We start from the raw sequence: 18,742 nt of genomic DNA on the forward strand, positions 1-18,742 counted from the left end.
ACTCGCCTGCCCATGGAACGGAGTAAGACTCTGTCTCAAAAAAAAAAAAAAAAAAATATATATATATATATATATATATATATAAGAAAAGATGAAAGAAATTAAGGTCTTGAGTTCTAAAATAATTACAGTATTTTTATAACACAGTCTTTAATATTTAACTCCATACAGTGTTTGAATTCTTTAGTAAAATTATTTTCAGCAAAAGAACTGATGAGTATTTTATAAACTAAAGTCTGATATCATGTGGGAAGGGTACCGTTTGAAATCCTCAGCACAGACCAGCTCATCTTGTAGCCAGAGAAAGCTGGGAGTTAATCTGGAGTAGATGATAAACTGTGCAGACAGTGCTTGTGACCATCTCATTGATCACCCAGTGCCAAAGGTATAGGAAGTCCCGGACAGGTATAACAACCACCATAAAAAAATACTGTGAAAATAGCTATGTCATATGAATTTCTGTTATCTGGATTTAAATCTTGGCCTGTCATTTAGCGCATAGTATCATTAAATTATGTGTTCAGCATTGTGAGGAGAGCGGTGAGAAATTTAAAGTAAAATGAAAGTTCAGAAGTTCAGTTGCTGTTCTCACCAAGCTTTTGGTCTTGTTGGGAAGACTAGACAGACATGGCATAACTACAGGACAGTACAAGGTAGGCTGTCCTTGTGTTGTGCTAAAGGAATTCAAGGATAAGAAAGATCCCTGTGAGTAGGGTAGTTGGGGAAGCTTCTAGAGGAGATGAGATGAGCTAGTCTAAGTAAGCCTGACATTTGGATTGATCAGCTTGGCAAAGCACAAAGGTTACCTGGCACTTGTCCTGGCTGGACATTCAAGTGTTCCTGAGCCCTGGCATGCCATAGTGATAGTGCGGGGGTGTAGGGGGAATGCAGATACAGGTAATAAGAGGGTACATTTTCTGTAGAGAATTTTAAAACAGTAATCAGATCACTAAAAGTAAGTCTGACTTCTCTTATTACCATTCTTAAGGATGGCAGAGATAAAATATGCCTCCCCATGGAGGAGGCAGGCTGCTCCCACTACAACACTCCCACCTAACCTGCACCCTACCGGCATTATCGAGTGTCAGCCAGTTTTCACTGTTGCACAGTACTGGCATTTTAGAGGACGTACAGAATCATTAAGCCATGGTCCTTGCTCTGGGCTTACAACGTGGTTCGGAAAGTGAGACTAAAGACAGTCTGAGTTGGAGATCACAAGCTAGTGGCCTGAAGCCCAGCTGTGGGCTGCAGATGGGTTCTGTCTGTCCAGTGCAGTGTGTAATCCTCTTTTGAATTAGTCACCACGGTTTAAAAATTGGGAGTTGTCACATAAAAATAAAATTTGCAATTGTGAATTGCCAGCATCTCTTAAAAACTGGGACAATGTAGCCTCACTGGGACACATATTCCGCAGCGGGAACTGAAGGAGACTGGCCCGAGCTCTTTTGTAGCCCTTCCCCATGAGCAGCCAGGGAAGGTCTCGGTTACTTCCCTGTAGGCACTTGAGTGCCTCCCCAGCTGAGTGATGAGGGACTGTTTCTTCCTCCCCTGCTCTTCCTCTGCCACCTAGAGCACAAGGTCGGTCTCCTGGCTGGTCTCAGGGCCTCAGGTCTCTCTCTTCACCAACTCCTTGCAGGAACTGCCAGGCTAACCTTCTCGAAAACACTGCTTTCAAGAAACCAGCAATGGCTTAGAAATCTACGCGTTTATTGGTCCATTCTTTCCAAAGTTTCATAGTAATATAATTCCCTGTTATTGTCCTGTCATCACTAGCAGCAAGCCCCATCCAGCCAGACTTGTCTCCTTTGCTGGTCCGCACATCCCTCTTACCCTGCCATTCCCTATCACCTTTGCCTGTGCCATTCTTTAGCTTTAAATGTTATTTCCCCCCGACCCCCAAAACCTGCCTGAAGTTCCTCCTCCTTAATCAAACCCCTGGGACCCCAGTGATCTCTTTGTCTCTTTCCTGCTTCATCATTCCTGAGCGTCTGCTGACCTGTCCTGTACATCCTACCATTGATTACATGTTGCCTTTTACTGCTCTGAGACTGTCTCACCACTGGTGGGACCTCTTAAGGGAGGGTGTTATTCTGGGAATTGAGCGGCCACAAGATAAAGGCTTCCAGGAAGAATTAGGATCCAGATTTTGCTTAGGCAACAAATACCTAGTATTCATAGGTACTATAAGTCAGATAGGCATGGAGTCAGGAAGGTTTGGGGCAGCAGAGCTCAGGAGTGAAGACCCAACACTGGGTCTGGCCCACAAGGACTAAGAATCCAGGGTTAGAGTTCAGACAGAAGCTTGGGACTTGGCAACAAGCTGGGGCACCAACAGTGTGGATAAGAGTAAGCACTTCAAGAATAGCACTTGAATCTAGTGGGACCATTAATATTTCCTTTCCAGCATAAAGATCTGCTTCAGAGTAGGGGTAGGCCTGAGCCTGCACTTGTCACTCAGCCTCTAGTAGACAGACCACGTCTCCTTCAGCCTTGTGATAGGTACATGGCCATCAAATAGGTCCAGTAACTTAACCAACTGTAGTCTAATTGCAAATTAGTAATACTTTACAAATTAACATGTTGCTTTGTAAGTTGCTTTGCAAATCTTCTTGTTGTTTTGGGGGTATGTGTTGAATATTCCCAACTTCAAATGTGATCAGCTCCTTTAAAATAGAAGCAATGTTTTGTCTTTGATATTTTCTTCCATAGCTTTTAGAATCATGTTTCCCAAAAATAGACATTTTTTAAAAGGTAGTAACTAACCAGTCTGTTTGGAGGCTACTGTAATACAATGACAGACCTAACCTAAAACAGTGGCCAAAGTGTTAGACTCTACCACTTACTCAATAGACTAGAAATAGATAATGAGGAATAAATCCCTCTTTCTGTGCCTTCCTGTTCTTACTAAGAATAAAGAAAATTTTACTGCAGTGGGATCTGAATGGAAAAATAATAGTCATTTTTCTACATTCAGAAATCAGGGACATAAACTATACCTAGGCCAGAAGTTTTCAATTTCTTAGCAGTGACAATTTAAGTAAATTTCATATGAGTTGTAGAGATCTAACTTTGTTATGATTGACAATATAAAATTAGCCTTTTCTGCTGTTAAGATTATCTAGCATACCTATCAGTCAGGTGGAATGTGGAATGAGATTTCCCAGCTGTGGATTTGAACATCATTAAAGTCTACAAAGGGTTAAAAGTTACTTCCTCTGATAGATTTAAAACTGCTACATACACACAAACAAGTTTTTCAAACTGCCCCATTTTATCTTTGTCGAGAGAGTATAGTTCCTGCATTTTAATGTCTAGATTATATTACAGATATATTTCAGTAAACCGCAAGGAACCACCATAGATTCTAGAAGCTGACGGCCTGTGCTTAAATAAGCACCTCCTGCAGCACCTGTTTTATTTTATAGGCTCTGTAATCACAGTGACATTCTAAAAGAAGACCTTGAAGCTTGCAGAGCAGCTGTCCTTCAACCAGCTCCCAAGACACTTACCTGGGGGCCACAACAATGAAAAGCAGGTTAGGTATTACTGGCATGAAATTGCTCTTGTGGTGGGATGGCCATTCTTGTTCCCAAATGCTTCAAAATCAAAAGGATCACAAAGTTGCAATCCTCTTATTAAAACACATCAGGAGTGGTCAGTAGATACGTGGCAGTGAAAGCCCATCTGAGAGGACCTTGTCGGGCTGAGCGCTGAGCGGGTGGCTTTGGGTCTGCTTAGATTACATTTCAGGCCCTCTTCTCACATTTCACGTGCCCTTAGGCTGTCTTATGTTAATGATATAAATAAAGAGGATAACATTTTCTTTAGAGTAGAATTCAGCCTAAATCTAGTACATACTGGATTCCATCAAGGTCAAGGGATGGGTAGAAGTCAGGACAATAGTTTTTAAATGGACTTTGTCACAAGAAAACTTCACCAGATGAAGTGGTTCCGTTTTATGTTACCTTCTGCAGAAGTGATCTTGAGCTATGGAAAATGCTGGAAATGACCTTCCCAGTCAGTAGCTTTTCAACCTAAGGCAGTAAAGGGCAATGCAAGAAAACTCTTTCATGTTTTTTATTATGCAAGATAAAAACCACAGTCTTAAAATACTCCTTTACAAGGTTGTGGAAAAAGCTGGCTTGGGAGGAGTCTTCCTGAGCTCTATAGGTCGTTTGGTGATTACGTGTTTTTAACCAATCTTCTGTTTCTTTCTCACTGCCTTTTATATGTGTTTATATACTATTTAGCATAAACCACAGATGTGATATGTGGCAAGGAAAGCATGTATGCATTGATAGTTTTCTGTGCATACTGGCTTATTAGAGTAAATGATTCTTTGTGTGACTCTCTTAACCTAGGCTGCCAAACTGTGATTGTGGGTAATAAGCTATGTTGTCTGCATCTACTAGAGTGAGCATTGTTAGAGTTTCTCAACATTCATAATAGTGCATTTCCATTATGAAAGATTATGTTTTGCATGACTATTGATCTACAGTTATATGTAAATCAGCCTTCCATAAGAAATGATCCTTCTTTATGACCAACATAAATTTTAAAATTAATATCTGGAGGCTTCAAGACTATTTCTTTAACACAATCATATTTTAAAGCCAGATAAAGTTGTCAGGAAGGTTTTGTACTATCAGTGTTACATTGTTACTGTTGGAATTGTCATGTATGTTGTGACTGGGGTTGCTGTCGAATGCACACTGATTATCACTGCTTTATTCTCTAGCCTTGGAAACAGTGCCAAGTGTTTGCAATCTTTTAGAGACAAGTGATCAGGTCTTTAAATACAGATTGTTTCTAGCGGATTTTAATCACCAGGCTCCCCCCTACCCCTCTTGCTCTGGCTATCTGCCTCGCCCCTCAGCACCTAGGAGTTTTTGCTGGGAACTCCTCTAAGTGAAATATTCCTGTTTGCTGTGTGATCTTTCCCTGGACTCAAGCAGTCACCTCGCCAATTTGATAAATCATTCCAGAAACACTGAATTGGAGAGAATTACCTACTCTTATTCTTTAATAGTAATGACTTTGATGTCATTACCTAGAATTCTAAGCCAGGCAGAGTAGAAAGGCTCTAACAGGTTGTGGAATCCTTAAAGCCTGCGAAACAGAGCCATGTTTGGTGTGGCAGCAGCCCTGCCTATGCCTCTGACCAAGCCATGGCAGTCACATCTGTTTTTTTAATCTGATCTGTAAAATGGGACACCCGCCCCATAGCATACTCTAGGGATACTATTGAGAGTTCTGAATTCCTGCTCACAAAATGAAGCATCATCAGGGGAAAATAAAAGAACAAAACCACTCCTGTCATCATTGTTGATTTATGTTATGTCAAAGATTAAGTGTTGTGCTCTCTTCGGCAGCATATATACTAAAATTGGAACGATACAGAAAAGATTAGCATGGCCCCTGCACAAGGATGACACGCAAATCCGTGAAGCATTCCATAAAAAAAAATAAAAAAGGGAAAAAAAAAGATTAAGTGTTCAAAGACCTTCATATGAAAGGTGGAGGACCAAGTTATTATTTTATATGGTTATGAATTATTAAAATATGATTCATGTCATTTGGCATAAGTGATAAAAAATTTTGTTCATTATTCTGGAAAACATTTTAACATAAAAATGATTACTTAATAGTTTTATATGAAAAAAAAAATGAGATTACCCATTATTTATTTTTTTCCAGGTACAAGTAGTTGTCTCTTATTAGTGGCTACATTCAGATTACTCAATTGTGTTCTCAAATTCATGTTAAAAAATTAAGTCAGCTTTATATTGTTTGGATTAAAGTATGTAAAAACCCCTATTTTACTCTGCTTGTGTTCAGAGTAAAATTCAGGGTGTTTATTAATTTGTATTTAAAGTTAGAAAAGCTGACACATTTGTTTAAATTGCAATTTTCTGATGGGAAGCCATTTCAAGCATATGAAATTAATTATAGACAATTTAAAATATGTTCCTTTATTATCTTTTTAATTAAAGAAGTATGTAAATGAACTGACATCAAACTTTGTTTTTTCTGTGTGGCATCAATGTTATAAATTTTCCAATGTGAAGTAGATAAAAGAGAAAAAAAAATTTAATCCTTTTTACCACTTTGCAGATTTTCTGATAATGATATGTTTATGTAGATCCATGGGCAAGACTCCATTCAAGGACAGCCATGGCTCTTGCGAGAAATCTTCAGGAAAGTTTGGTTTTGTACTTTAAGGGTTGGCTTAGCTCTTTAGAAGTCACAAATCCTAGATGCTGTGCTTCCTTCGACAGCTCATTTGCTATTTGACCTTATGCAAGTCAGTTAATCAGTTTTATCCTTTTGTGGGAAATTAGTATAATAATTATAAGAAACTTTAGCTAATTCTTTCCTGCCAGGACCCAAAGGGTAGTTGCGGTTGGCTGATGTGTTAATAAACAGAGTCTCACCTTGGCTTTGCCTCTATAGAAAATCGTGTGTATTAGTCACCAGGGGGACTGTTCTCTGATAATTTGATTTACCCAACTATTTAGCTAATTTAATTCATTCTAGTTAAATTTTCAAGCCAGAAACACAATTGAGTTACTTATTATAAGAATTATACCTGCTGAATGGGCTAGAATTTACTGATGACTGGTCAGTGCATTTTCCCAGTAAAGAAATCTTTTACGAAACCAAATAGGATGCAAAGGTCAGAACGAAGAAATTGGGTGGTTTTATGATATCATTGAGGTACAGTAGTAACCAAGAAAGGCAAGTTATTGAAGGGTCTTTCTGTCAAACTGGTCAGAAGCCTTAGAATTATTCTTGGAAGCTTTTAAGTAAGTTAAAGGATTCCAATGACTTGTCCCACTTTATTCAAGTCTTGGGAAAAACTAAGGTTAGGTCAGGCAAAATTTATAACAATTAAGATTTATTAAAGAAGGTTCTGAATTGTAGCTAGGCTGACTTGTTTTCCCAAACATTTTATTATGAAAATTTTCAAATATACAGAAAACTAAAAGGAACCATGTAGTGAACATCCATATGCCACCACCCAGGTTTTACCATTAACATTCTATTGCATTCCCATAGTTGTCTGCTGATCAGTCCCTCCATCCATCATCCATCCATCTCTTATTTTTATGCATGTAAAAGTAAGTTGCAGACATTAGTATACTTTTTTTAACTTTTCACTTTGAAATTTTTTAAACATTTGAAGCCCCATGTACTCAGATCCAGCTGCCCACATTCTGCCAGTCTTGTTTGTTTTATCTCTTTCCCTCAGTCACTCTTTTTTTTCTTGAGTAGTTTAAAACAAACAGCATATCATTTTGCTCACAAATAATTTTATCTCTTACATCTAAGGATTTAATATATTCCCATTTAACAAAAATCAACAAAATTTTTAGTTTATCTTATACCTAGTCCTTGTCGGTTTGCCCTGATTATCTCAAGAAATGTCTTTCTTCATTTGTTTCATTCGAAGGATCCAAATAAGGTCTACATATTACAATTGGTTATGTCTCTTAAGTCTCTCTTAATTTTATAATATTCCCTTTCTCTGTTTTCTCATACTACTGATTTGTTAAAGGAATTGGGTCATTTGTCCTGGAGAATTCACATGCTCAATTTGGCTGGTTGTAGCCTCATGGTATTGTTTAACCAGTTCCTCTCTCCTCTTTATTACCTGTAAACTGGTGGTTAGATCTAAATATGTGATCACGTTCCAGGCCAGTTATTTTTGCTGGAAGCTGTCATAGGTGGTACAGGTACTTCTTATTACATATTCTCAAACAGCACATAATGCTGGTTTTCCCATTGGTAGTGATATTAAGACTGCTCTGTGGGTTCAAATGTTGGAAGATTGATGACTCTAGTGTAAAAGTTTACCATTATGCAGTTTTCACAGAATTATGATCATTTCTTAGATACATTCATTAATTTGAACTTACAAAATGGTGACTTTTTTAATTTGCTCATTTCTTCTCCATTTATTGGAAGAACCTTCCCTCATCAACTACTCAGTAACTCTGAAATGCATTTTTTGACCACAAAAACAGGATAAATACTTGATCCTGTCCCTTTATTTACCAATTTGCAGAATATTGAATTGTTGCCTTAGCAGCCCTTGAAGGTTTTTTATTTTTTTACTTTGTCTTAATTGCAGTAAAATAAATAAATAGGATAAAATTAACCGTCTTAACCATTTTGAACTGTACAGTTCAATAGTGTTAAAACGTATTCACTTTGTGGTTCAACAGATCTCCAGAATTTTTTATCTTATAAAACTGAAGCCCTGGCTATGCCCATTAAACAATTCCCCATTTCTGCCTCCCTTCAGGCCCTGGCAACCACCATTCTACTTTCTGTCTCTATGAATTTGACAACCCTAGGTACTTCATGTAAGTGGAATCAGATGGTATTTGTCCTTTTGTGACAGACTTATTCCAGTTAGCATAATATCCTCAAGATTCATCTATGTTGTAACATGTGACAGGATTTGCTTCCTTTTCAAGGCTGAACCCAAAGATTTTTATTAATTTTTTAAAATTTTACTTATTTCTAAGCAAACTTGTAGATTTTTAGGTATTTGCTGTGCTTCAGCCCATTGCAGTTATTATTTCTTTTGGTGCTCAAATTGTCCCATCTTTGACCAGTGAGAGCTCCTTCAAGATATCCCGTTCCCCAGATCCTTTTAATACTCAGTAGTCTTTGAGAGCTTCCTTACTTTCTGGTGTAACAAGATGTTCTAGGCTTATACATTTCTTGCCCAAGACCTGGAAAAGGGCATTTTGTTAAAGAACCCTGGTTTCTTTTAGTATATAACTATTACAGTCTGAGCAGCAGTATAGGCTTACTTTTTAACTCTTTCCTAACAGTGTCTTAATTTTTTTGTTTATTTGTAAGTAGACTATAGTAAGAGTAAAACAAAAAAACTATTGTTGGAATGAAAATGTGGTCCATTTCTCTTAACCACATTTAGGAGACTGACCATCTATGCAATGATCCAAAACCATGGCTGCACTTTAGAATAACTCTGTGAGCCTTAAAAAATACCACTGGCCAGGCCACTCCCCAGACCGATCTCGTTGGAGTCCGTAGGACTGGCCCTAGGCACCTGGATTTTGCTGCTCCCCAGGCAGCTCTGTGTGCAGCAGAAGTGAGCATGCTCGCTTAGCAATGAAATCATAACCAAAATTTTTTTAAAGTTAAAAAAAGAGATACTTACATTCAAAATTCCCATAGTCCACAATATGTTAAGTTCTAGACTTTTCTGGATAAGCTTTCCACTAACTTGATTGAGGCCTTTAAAAATGTGGGAAATGGCTGAGCATGGTGGCTCACACCTATAATTCCTGTACTTTGGGAGGCCCAGGCAGGAGGATCACTTGGGGTCAGGAGTTTGAGACCAATCTAGGCAGCATAAAGATCCCATCTCTACAAAAAATAGGAAACAAAACTTAGCTGGGTATAGTTGTGGGTACCTGTAGTCCCAGCTACTTGGGAGGCTAAGGCAGGAGAATCACTTGAGTCTAGGAGTTTGAGGCTCCAAAGCTATGATTATACCACTGCACTCCAGCCTGGGTAGCAGAGAAAGACCCTGTCTCAAAATAAATAAGTAAATAAATTAAAAAATTGTTTAATGTGGCAATCTTTTATAAGTAACTTAGTACTACAAACCCATAGTGTCTCCTGTTTCTGTGTTACAGATTTGAACAAGCACCAGACTCAGTCTTAACGAGGGAACACTTGGGTCAGTGTGTCGCCACCTCGGAAGAAAAGGATAATTCTCTCAAAGAAGAGGTAGGTAGCTAAGCTGTCTGAAGTTGTCTCAGTCAAAAACGTGGACCAGAAGGCAAGGTTAGTAATTAAAAAAAAAGTTTCAAGATGTGTAAGTTATTCATTTGAGGAAATAGTTATGTTCTTAAGGGTGATTTAAAATATTTGAAAAAAATAGTGATAAGAAAAGTAGTAAGTGGTTGGTTAGTTTGTGAGGCCTTTTGCATAATGTTCTGTGTAGGAATTTCAACTCCTGACATAATGTTGATGTAGGTCCTAGAGGTAGCATCTAGGACCTAAACATCTACCACAACATTTTCCAAGGAGTTTAGAAGCATTTTATAATATTCTGGTTTTCTGTCTCCACTCCATACTTTAAAAATACTGTAAAGTCATTCATGTCAATTCAGCAAATATATATTGATCCCTTACTGTGCACAGATACCAGCCCAGATCTGTTGGAGGGAAAGAGATAAATAAACTGTGGCCCTTTCCTTCTGGGGTATGCCATAGGGGGATGCATGCAGTAAGAAAATGACAAAGAACATAGGCCTTCAGCCACCTGGAGAAGCAATAAGGGCAGACTTCATGTTGGAGGGAGTACAGGGGCATGTGAGGTGACCGTTAAAAGACAGACAGGCTTTTGACAGGGTAAGAATGGAGGAGGGGGACAGGGATAACAAGGAAGGGCTATTTTGAGCCAAAGAGTGCACCAGAAACCCAACACATATTCAGGCAATGGAGCTGTCCTTGTGGCTGAAGTGTGGACTCCAGGCTGGGGATGGTGAGAAGGAAACCCCAAGAGGTAGTTGAGGGCCATGTTGTGCAGGTCTGGCCCTGGGCTAGAGAGATTGTGTTTAGTTTAGTAGATTTTGGAAAGCCCTTGGAGCTTTTTGAGCTGGGCTATGATAGGATTTCTGCAGCGACTAAGGAAATTTTATTTTTGGTTTGGGACTGAGATGGTGGAGGAGGGAGCCCTGGTGTGGCCTGATTTAGGAGCTGTTGCTGAGAGTGCGTTTGAAGATGCTGAACAGCAAATGGAAAGAGTTTGAGCAAATTCCCAAGGAAAGCACGAGGGGAAGAACCAGAACCCCAAGTTTAGAGTATGTCCATTGCCATGCTTGTTCACTGCAAGTGCATCACATCTCAGCCATGTCAAGGATGAAATAAGTGTTGGTTGGCTGCCCTTTGCTATCTAATATTTTTTTTAAAAAAACATACTGTTTATATTAGAAAATGTGTTCCAAGTCCCAAGCAACCAATCCACTCATAATTTTTCAAATAATCAGGGTGAGGGGCCTGTCTAACTAATAACTATTGAATTAAATGATATTTTGCCTCCCCCAGTAGGTCTTTGTTTCTTTTTAAATCATTGTGATCTCATTTTAGTGACAATCATAAAAATTACCAATGAAATTAATGACAAAATCTATCCTTAAAATGGAAATAAACAGGCAGTTTCTCAAATGGTTAGGTTGTAACTGAAGAAATGCACAGCCCCAAAGAACAGTGGTACCAGAATGACACAGGTAAGGCAAGCTTTGTGAACTTCAAGACAAAATGCTTTTGTGGGTCCTAAAACTGTTTTGGTCTACCTGTCATCCTTTTACAATTAGCAAAATAAAATGTCTTTGAGTTTTTTCTGTGTATTGAAACAATATAGACATTTAGTAAATACTCTGGGTTAAATACCTCTCTTATGAGATAAAATCTTAAAAGTAAGTGATTTTCAAAATTTAAGAAAGCTGTACTAGAAATTACTTGGTTAAGAGTCTAATGAAGCTCAGAAATATTTACTTTGATCTCTTGGGTAAATGGCTAATTAAACAGCCACATGTAAATGATGTTTACCTGTGGGTCCCTGTGCTGTCAGCTGGAGTCAATCCCTTCTCTTGAGTAAATACATCATCAAAGCCACAGAAACTCAAATTATGTCCCCTTGAGACCGGATAAGGTCTGCAGCCCCTGCATAGCCTATTAGGCAATTACATAATTGAGCTGCATGCTTTTAAAATCAGAAAAATTTGTAATTACTTTATGTGAAAAAAAATGAGTTGGGTGCTTCATTAAAATACAAAGTGCTTTAATATTCCTTTTCTCCCAAGTGATACCTGTTTCTACTGAGGAGAAGTTTGTCACTGCAGAGCAACTTGCTGGTGACACTCATAGAGTAGGTCAGGTCCTATCCCCACCATACACACACCAATTTTATTCACCAGGAGATTCCTTCCCTAAATGATGGACTATTTTCTTGTTCTCTTGAATATTTATTTGCCGGCTCATATGAATATTTTCCCATTTCTTTTATTTACTACTACATAGATAAAATCCCTCTTCTCCTTTAACTTAGATATAACTTGAGTTATAATGCTTGCATTTCTCTTTAAACACTAAAAAATTACTTCTGTCCAAAAGGAAGATTCTTGAGGAAGAGTCTGTTAAACCTGTGTATTAGGGGAAAATGTCATCCACTGTCTACATCCAGCGTGTTTTTTAATGCTCTTGATTTTCTGTGTCTGTATTAGTAGCACTTGTTTATATATAGAAGGGAACTTAATTTTATCAAATGCTTTTGCATTCACTTCTCTTTGTATTTGTACCAGCCATAGCAGAAATTAGATTCCTTTAGAGCTAGAATGTTTTAAAAACAAGTAGGAAAAAACCTTGGAATGTTAAGATAAATGAACAAAAAAAAACCCTAGCCATTATCATTTATACATAACCCTACTAACATTGTGGTGTGTATGGTTTTTAATATTTAATATATGGACAAACGGGTTGTATTATGTGTATACATAACCTTGTTTTTTTTCTCCCGGTTATTGCAAAGTGAACTTCCTTTTGTACCATTTCATATTCTTTAACATCTTGTCCACTTTACCAGTTGTCTGTTGTTGAACATTTAAGTTGTTTCTAATTTTTCCTCTAGTAAAAATGTTTCAAAGAACATCTGTGCAATTCAGTTTTTACAGATATCCATGATATTTCGTTAGAATGAATTTCTACATGGAGAATTATTAGGTCAAAAGGTGTGCACATCTTTCAGGCTTTTGCTATGCATCACCAACTCTCACTCTGGAAGGGTCATCCGAGTTACCAGTAATGGATGAAAATATCATCTCTCTGAGTTCTTTATGAAACTAGATACTATCAACTTTTTTTTGTTACCAATTTGAGAGGTGAAAATGACATCCAATTTTTTTTCATTGTTCATTTGACCTTTTTGTTACAATTGAGGTCAAACTTTTTCCTCCCTATTTGTTAGCCATTTGTATTTCTTCTTTTATAATTTCCTGGTTCATGTTCTTTGCTCATTTTTGTATTAGGGTAGTAATATTTTTTCTTATTGACTTGCAAGAACTCTTTTTATATAAATTTGTACATTTTGTTGCAATATTTTTAGCAGTTTGATTTTTGCCTTTTATTTTTCTTAATGGTGTTGTGGGCACAATGTTTTTTCCATTAATATCTTCATCTATATATTTATGCATTTGAATAAAACAATTGATAAGTTTCTGGATATAAATCAAGAGTTAGCCTAGATGACTCTTAGGGTTCTAGACATCGTAGGATTCACATTTAATCTGAACTTTGAGGAAAATTCTAATAGAATTCAGAATAGTACTAAGTGTAATTCATAGAATGATTTCTCTGCCATAAGATCTGAAATATGGAGTTATCAACATCAGTCATTCTGCAAACAGTGTGTGCCCTGGCATTTAATTGTTAAGCTCTTTCTCCTGGCTCCTGGGAAAGTTGAAACGTGAGGGACTAGTTTGTTGGTATTGACTTAGGCTTCAGACTGCTGAGAACAGTGAAAGGATCTCTAGTTTTCCCTCCTGGGTTGTATATAAATTTATATAATTCAAAGAGAGCCTTTATTAGTAACAGATAAGTTAAATCTCATGCATAGTCCCTTCATAAGCACTATCAGAAGGCTCATGGTAAAATTGTTGGTGACATTTTCAGAGAATAAGCTCAAATTTGCATAGCCCATCAGCCCCAGCATGAGATGTATGAGGCAACCTATTAACTCTTCTCTGGGCTTTTATGTCTTTGCAAGTATAGGTTAGTGTTGTTAGTCTCAGGCTGCAAGCTCCTTCACATTGGGGGTTTCCTTGGAAATACACCTTTCTAGGACATCTGCAAACAATACATCTTGAGAATGTGTTACACAGTTTTTTCCTGACTCTGCAGAAGTTGTTTTTGGCTAGAAACCTATGACCAGTCCCTGTCTGAGGCTGACTTTTGCATGGGTCCCTGCTCATTATTTTCCCCTGCTTCTTAGAGATGAGCACTTTGACAGTGTGGATATCTTCACAGGTGACTCATTGGGAAGATCTGCTGCTCTCTTTCTTGGCTCCATGGTTCAGTAGAGTCAAGACAACCATTCTCATGTTGTAATGTGACCATCCACAAAATACTCACCTTTGAGAAATTATCTATAGAATTATCTTAAAAGATGAGTCCTTTTATAAACATTTCTATTTAAAAAAAAAAAAAGTAAGAAACCTTGGAGGTGAGAATTTAGTAGTGGAGAAAAATGGGATAAAATACAGATGGTCCCCAACTTATGATGGTTCAACTTACGATTTTTTGACTTTATGATGAAGAAACCATATTTCTAGTACTCATACAGTTATTCTGTTTTTCACTTTAAGTACAGTATTCAATAAGTTACATGAGGTATTCAACACTTTATTATAAATTACGCTTTGTGTTAGATGATTTTGCCCAACTGTAAGCTAATATAAGTGTCCTGAGCAGTTTCAGTTTGCCTAGGCTAAGCTATGATGTTCAGTAGGTTAGGTGTATTGAATGCATTTTCAATTTACAATATTTTCAACTTATAATGGGTTTATTGGGAAGTAGCCCCATTGTAAGTCAAGGAGCATCTGTATATGAGGCAAATTAAACTGGTGTTCAGTGTGCTCACCACATTACCTGCCTCACCTTGGAAAAGAGGGCCCAGCACAGAATTGGTGGCAGTGGGGGTATTCTTATCAAGCATACGAAGCGTTTATAGTATTATTTTTTCTTCAAGTGCAATTTATTAAACTATGCTTTATTGGAACATCTTTATATGCAACTTTGTTGTTGTTGTGATAAAGAGGAACATGTGATGTGTGGCAGACAGTCTGGGGTGACAGAGAGTCCCACCGACAGCTGAGGCTGGAGTCCAGGCAACAGGTGCAGGGGCAGCTCAAATGTGCAAAGGTCGCTGAAGGGAGCACGTGAGGTGAGGCTGGTGGGGGGAGGGTGAGGTCAGTCCACAGGCGCTGCAGCCCCTCCACCCTGGCCCACCTGTGGGCCACATGGGCCCATGGGGGCTTCTGGTCCTCCATGACCTTAGACGCTGCAGGCTCTCATCCTCCTCAGTTTTCAATATTATTATTACATTTTATTTGGTGTACTTTTGAAGCCCAGTTGGAACCCAGCTAAAGCAAAATAGAGTCAGATATGAAAGGGCAAAACAGTGAGATCAATTGTGTCATCATTGCAGGACTAGTGAGAAGTTAGTGAGTCATTGCCATTCTAAAACAGTGCCAGCGTTCAGGGGAGGAAAGGAACGATAAAGTTGTTTATTTTAAATTGCTGAAAACCTATGGATCTTTCCATGTCTGCAAATTCTATAGCAAAAAGTGTAGAAAACTTTATTCTTTAATAATTTGATTCTTAAATGTGTGTTAAGACAGTGGCTATTACGAGATCATGTCAAGAAATTATTAGTTATAACTATTGCATAAGGTACTATAATGTAGATATACATATCTGAGGTGCTTTCAGAATGTATGCAGTATTGTAAATCTCAGAAAAAGAAGATTATAGCTTTCAGTACAGGGATTTGAGCCAATTCTTTTGGTTCATAATTTAAAATGCTTTTCATACATCCAGGATTATTGAGTACAGACAGACTAGGTCAGGATAGGTAGAAACACCCCAGAACAGTTCAGAGAACACAATGACAGTTGAGAGATAGCAGTTCAAGGAGGTGGTGTTTACATTTCAACCCACTTTTCCTGACCAAATTCCAGAAGCAGGTGCAGTGCAGTGGTTAGGCAACAGTGTGGTACCAATGCACGGGAGCAGTGTGGTGGCCAATGACGAGAACCAACCATGGCCTCAGCTCTGAGGGTAGGACTCTATGCCAGAACCCCGGTCTGCAGAAATGGGTACTGAGCAGGTCATCCCAACAGAGACTTTATCACAACTGTAGTAAAATCCAGGGACTAGTTTAGAGAAAAGTCCCTGGTCATAGAACTGGACCACAGAAATGTCCTGGCTACAAGCCTAACTGGACACCAAGTTCTTTGGCCAAGGAGACTAGAATTCCTTAAATCCCCCCAAATCAGCTGTTCCATCTCCTAGGATGGGCCATGGGTCCAGAAGGCCAGCCAGTCCTAGGGAGGGCAGAGGGCAAAGGGCAAGAACTCTGCAGGGATGTCAGTGCCAAAGCCAAATGTACAAGGCCAGATCTTCCATGCGGTGCTTCAGTGATTCTCCCTGTCCCAGCTTCTTCACTTCTTCCCCATTAGAACAGGTTATTCTTTCCCCTCTTGTTCACTGGATAATTGCATTGTCACCACTGTGCTCTTAGACTAAAGATGACCTGTGAGGCTTTGTCCAGTTCTTCTCTTCATATTAATTTGTAAAGTCTCATGTTCATCTCCCATAGGTTGGGTTGGACACTGCCCTGTTTTACTGTCATTGTCACATAGCAGGAAAAGGTCACCACCACCACCAAGGTTTCCTCTCCAACTACCTGGGCAAATCTCTACGTCTTAGTAGGAAGTGAAAGAGAAACGTACACTCTGTCAGCAGAAAGATGTGAGCAAAGGTTGTCTACTAAAGGTTTAACTCTTGTTACTAGCTTATTTTTATTTTGGCGGTGAAAAGTGCTGACCTCAAAATTAAGAGTCATGACTACTAATCCAGGTCCTGTGAACTGCCACTTTTTCTCCACCTCTCAAGTTGGCTGCAATAAAAATCTGTGTCCTCCTCCTTGCCCAGGACACATGAGGTAATATAGGTAAGACAATCTGGTGCCCTTGGGGAAAAAATAGGCAATGTGGGGTGTGAGTTTCCCCAGCTCCCCAGCAGACTGAAAGGCAAAGTGCAGTCGGTCTTTATCCTTGATTGAAGATTAGGATTTAGGTTAAGAAAAGTTACCTTCTTGCTCAATGCATCTTCCTCGGCCACAAATTTTTCTGCAGTCTTCCCATCTGAGGGAAGTTCAGGGACCATTGCCAGGAGGATGGGGATTATGTAAGGTCACATTTTTGTAGATCTCTTTCTCAGTCCAAACCAACTGTCTTACATGCCTGGAAAACAGGATTCATGCAATGAAAGAGTTAATTTTTCCTTCAGAATGGAGATGTGGGGCTCTGACTTTTGTATATATCGAAGGGAGGATAAATCAGAGCAGATTAACAGAGGTGGCCACATCTCATTCATATACATGCTTCGCAGGAGAACAACACTTGTGCATTGCAAAAGATTCCGTCCTCAAAAAATATATTATTGTCAGGGTAAATTGTTGGAAATAATTAAATTATGCTGGAAAATAACCAGATGTTATTTTATCTTGACAGCATTTTAATTTCAGTTAAATATTAGGAAGCAAATTAAATCATACATAAAGCTTAACCTAAAATTACATTTGAAGGCTGGATCTTTGAGACCAAGGGAAATATGGCTACAGTTTGTTTTGATTTCTTTGTGCTCTCTTTGAAACACTGTAGGCAACAGCATTATTGAAGAAAGCCCTTACTGAAGAGTGTGAAGATAGGTCGTCTATTCATAGTAATGAATCATCTTGCAGCCTGCCGTCTATTCTCAATGACAATAGTGAAATAAAGGAAGCAAAACCCGCTCTATGGCTCAACAGTGTTCGTACAAGGGAACAAGGTAACTATTGTCAAAAGGGTCTTTCCACAGCAAAAAGGCATTCAGAGTCAATGCGACATCCTTTCTCAAGGTATACCTATAAAATAATACTGACTAGAGAATAGCTTTGATTTTAATATACATAATATGTTATTTTATACAGCCTTCTAATTAATATATATGTTCTCCTTTAGTACAATAGGAATGGGAGACCTAATTGTAGGTCTGTAGTTCTATTGAATTTCTAACAAAATAAGTGTTTCTAAGTTATGAAATCTTAACAAAAATAATCACTTGGCAGTAGATAATTTTCATCCCACAAAGATGAAGATGATTCTATTAAAATGATTCCATAAAGTTCTGTGAAGTTTTTTTATTACATTTAATAGAATTTACTTATAATTTTAAATATGCCTTTTAATTATAATAGAACCTTATCAAAGTTAAACAGATGATTAGGAATCAATGAATTTATGCCCTCAAAATTTAATAACCAACTTTTAGTATGCAGAAATTGTGATTATTTTAGCATTACTGCTAAGACATGCCAGTAAACTGCTTTAATGGTATTTCCAGAACAGCTATGAGTAGCTCAGCAAGTATTTAGAAGTCAGTGCAGGGTTTGAGGCTCACTGGTTTTAAGTCTCACCCAAATTTGATAGATGTCAGTCTAAATTATTTTGCATGAAAGCAACATAGAGATACCTTAATTTTAGAATAGGTTTCCTTTTAGGAACAATATTATTTCAGACAAGGAATAAACTAAGCCAAAAAATAAGGTGGGAAGGCAATGAAAATAAAAGCAATGACAGTTAAAAACCCAAACAAAGATCTGTTCCTTAACTTTGTTTTTTCTTTTTTTCTGGAATCAAGCAACCTGAATGAGTGTTCCTTACCTTTGAAATAACATTTTTATTATTATGTGTTGAATTTTTAGAAGTTTCAAACGGCTGTGGAGATGAGAGCAAGGAAGAAAGCATGACAGCAAAGATCCCAATCACAGGTAAAGCCATGGTTGCCCAAGAGTTTCAAACAAGGATTCAGCCTTATTATGTAATCAGAACATTCTAGGTCAGTGGTTTGTGGACCCCGCTAAGAGCAAGTGTAT

General features: G+C 38.1%; 1 protein-coding gene and 1 non-coding gene across 5 annotated transcripts in view; both read left to right on the top strand.

Annotated features, from left to right (window-relative positions):
- The window catches only part of KIZ (kizuna centrosomal protein), a 109,789-nt gene that overhangs the window by 63,028 nt on the left and 28,019 nt on the right, over nucleotides 1–18,742 (top strand). For 3 of the 4 annotated variants that reach the window (XM_069495542.1, XM_069495546.1, XM_069495545.1), the window contains 3 exons: nucleotides 9,678–9,771; nucleotides 17,490–17,655; nucleotides 18,572–18,637. In XM_069495542.1, the coding sequence (XP_069351643.1) occupies nucleotides 9,678–9,771; nucleotides 17,490–17,655; nucleotides 18,572–18,637 (326 nt within the window). The remainder of the gene's footprint in view (nucleotides 1–9,677; nucleotides 9,772–17,489; nucleotides 17,656–18,571; nucleotides 18,638–18,742) is intronic. The other variant, XM_069495544.1, reaches the window with a different exon arrangement.
- On the top strand, nucleotides 5,357–5,463 carry LOC138401272 (U6 spliceosomal RNA). The gene has a single exon (XR_011236436.1). It is a non-coding gene; the product is annotated as a U6 spliceosomal RNA (small nuclear RNA).

This window comes from Eulemur rufifrons, chromosome 20 (genome assembly GCF_041146395.1).
Source record: "Eulemur rufifrons isolate Redbay chromosome 20, OSU_ERuf_1, whole genome shotgun sequence".
Classification (NCBI taxonomy): Eukaryota; Metazoa; Chordata; class Mammalia; order Primates; family Lemuridae; genus Eulemur; species Eulemur rufifrons.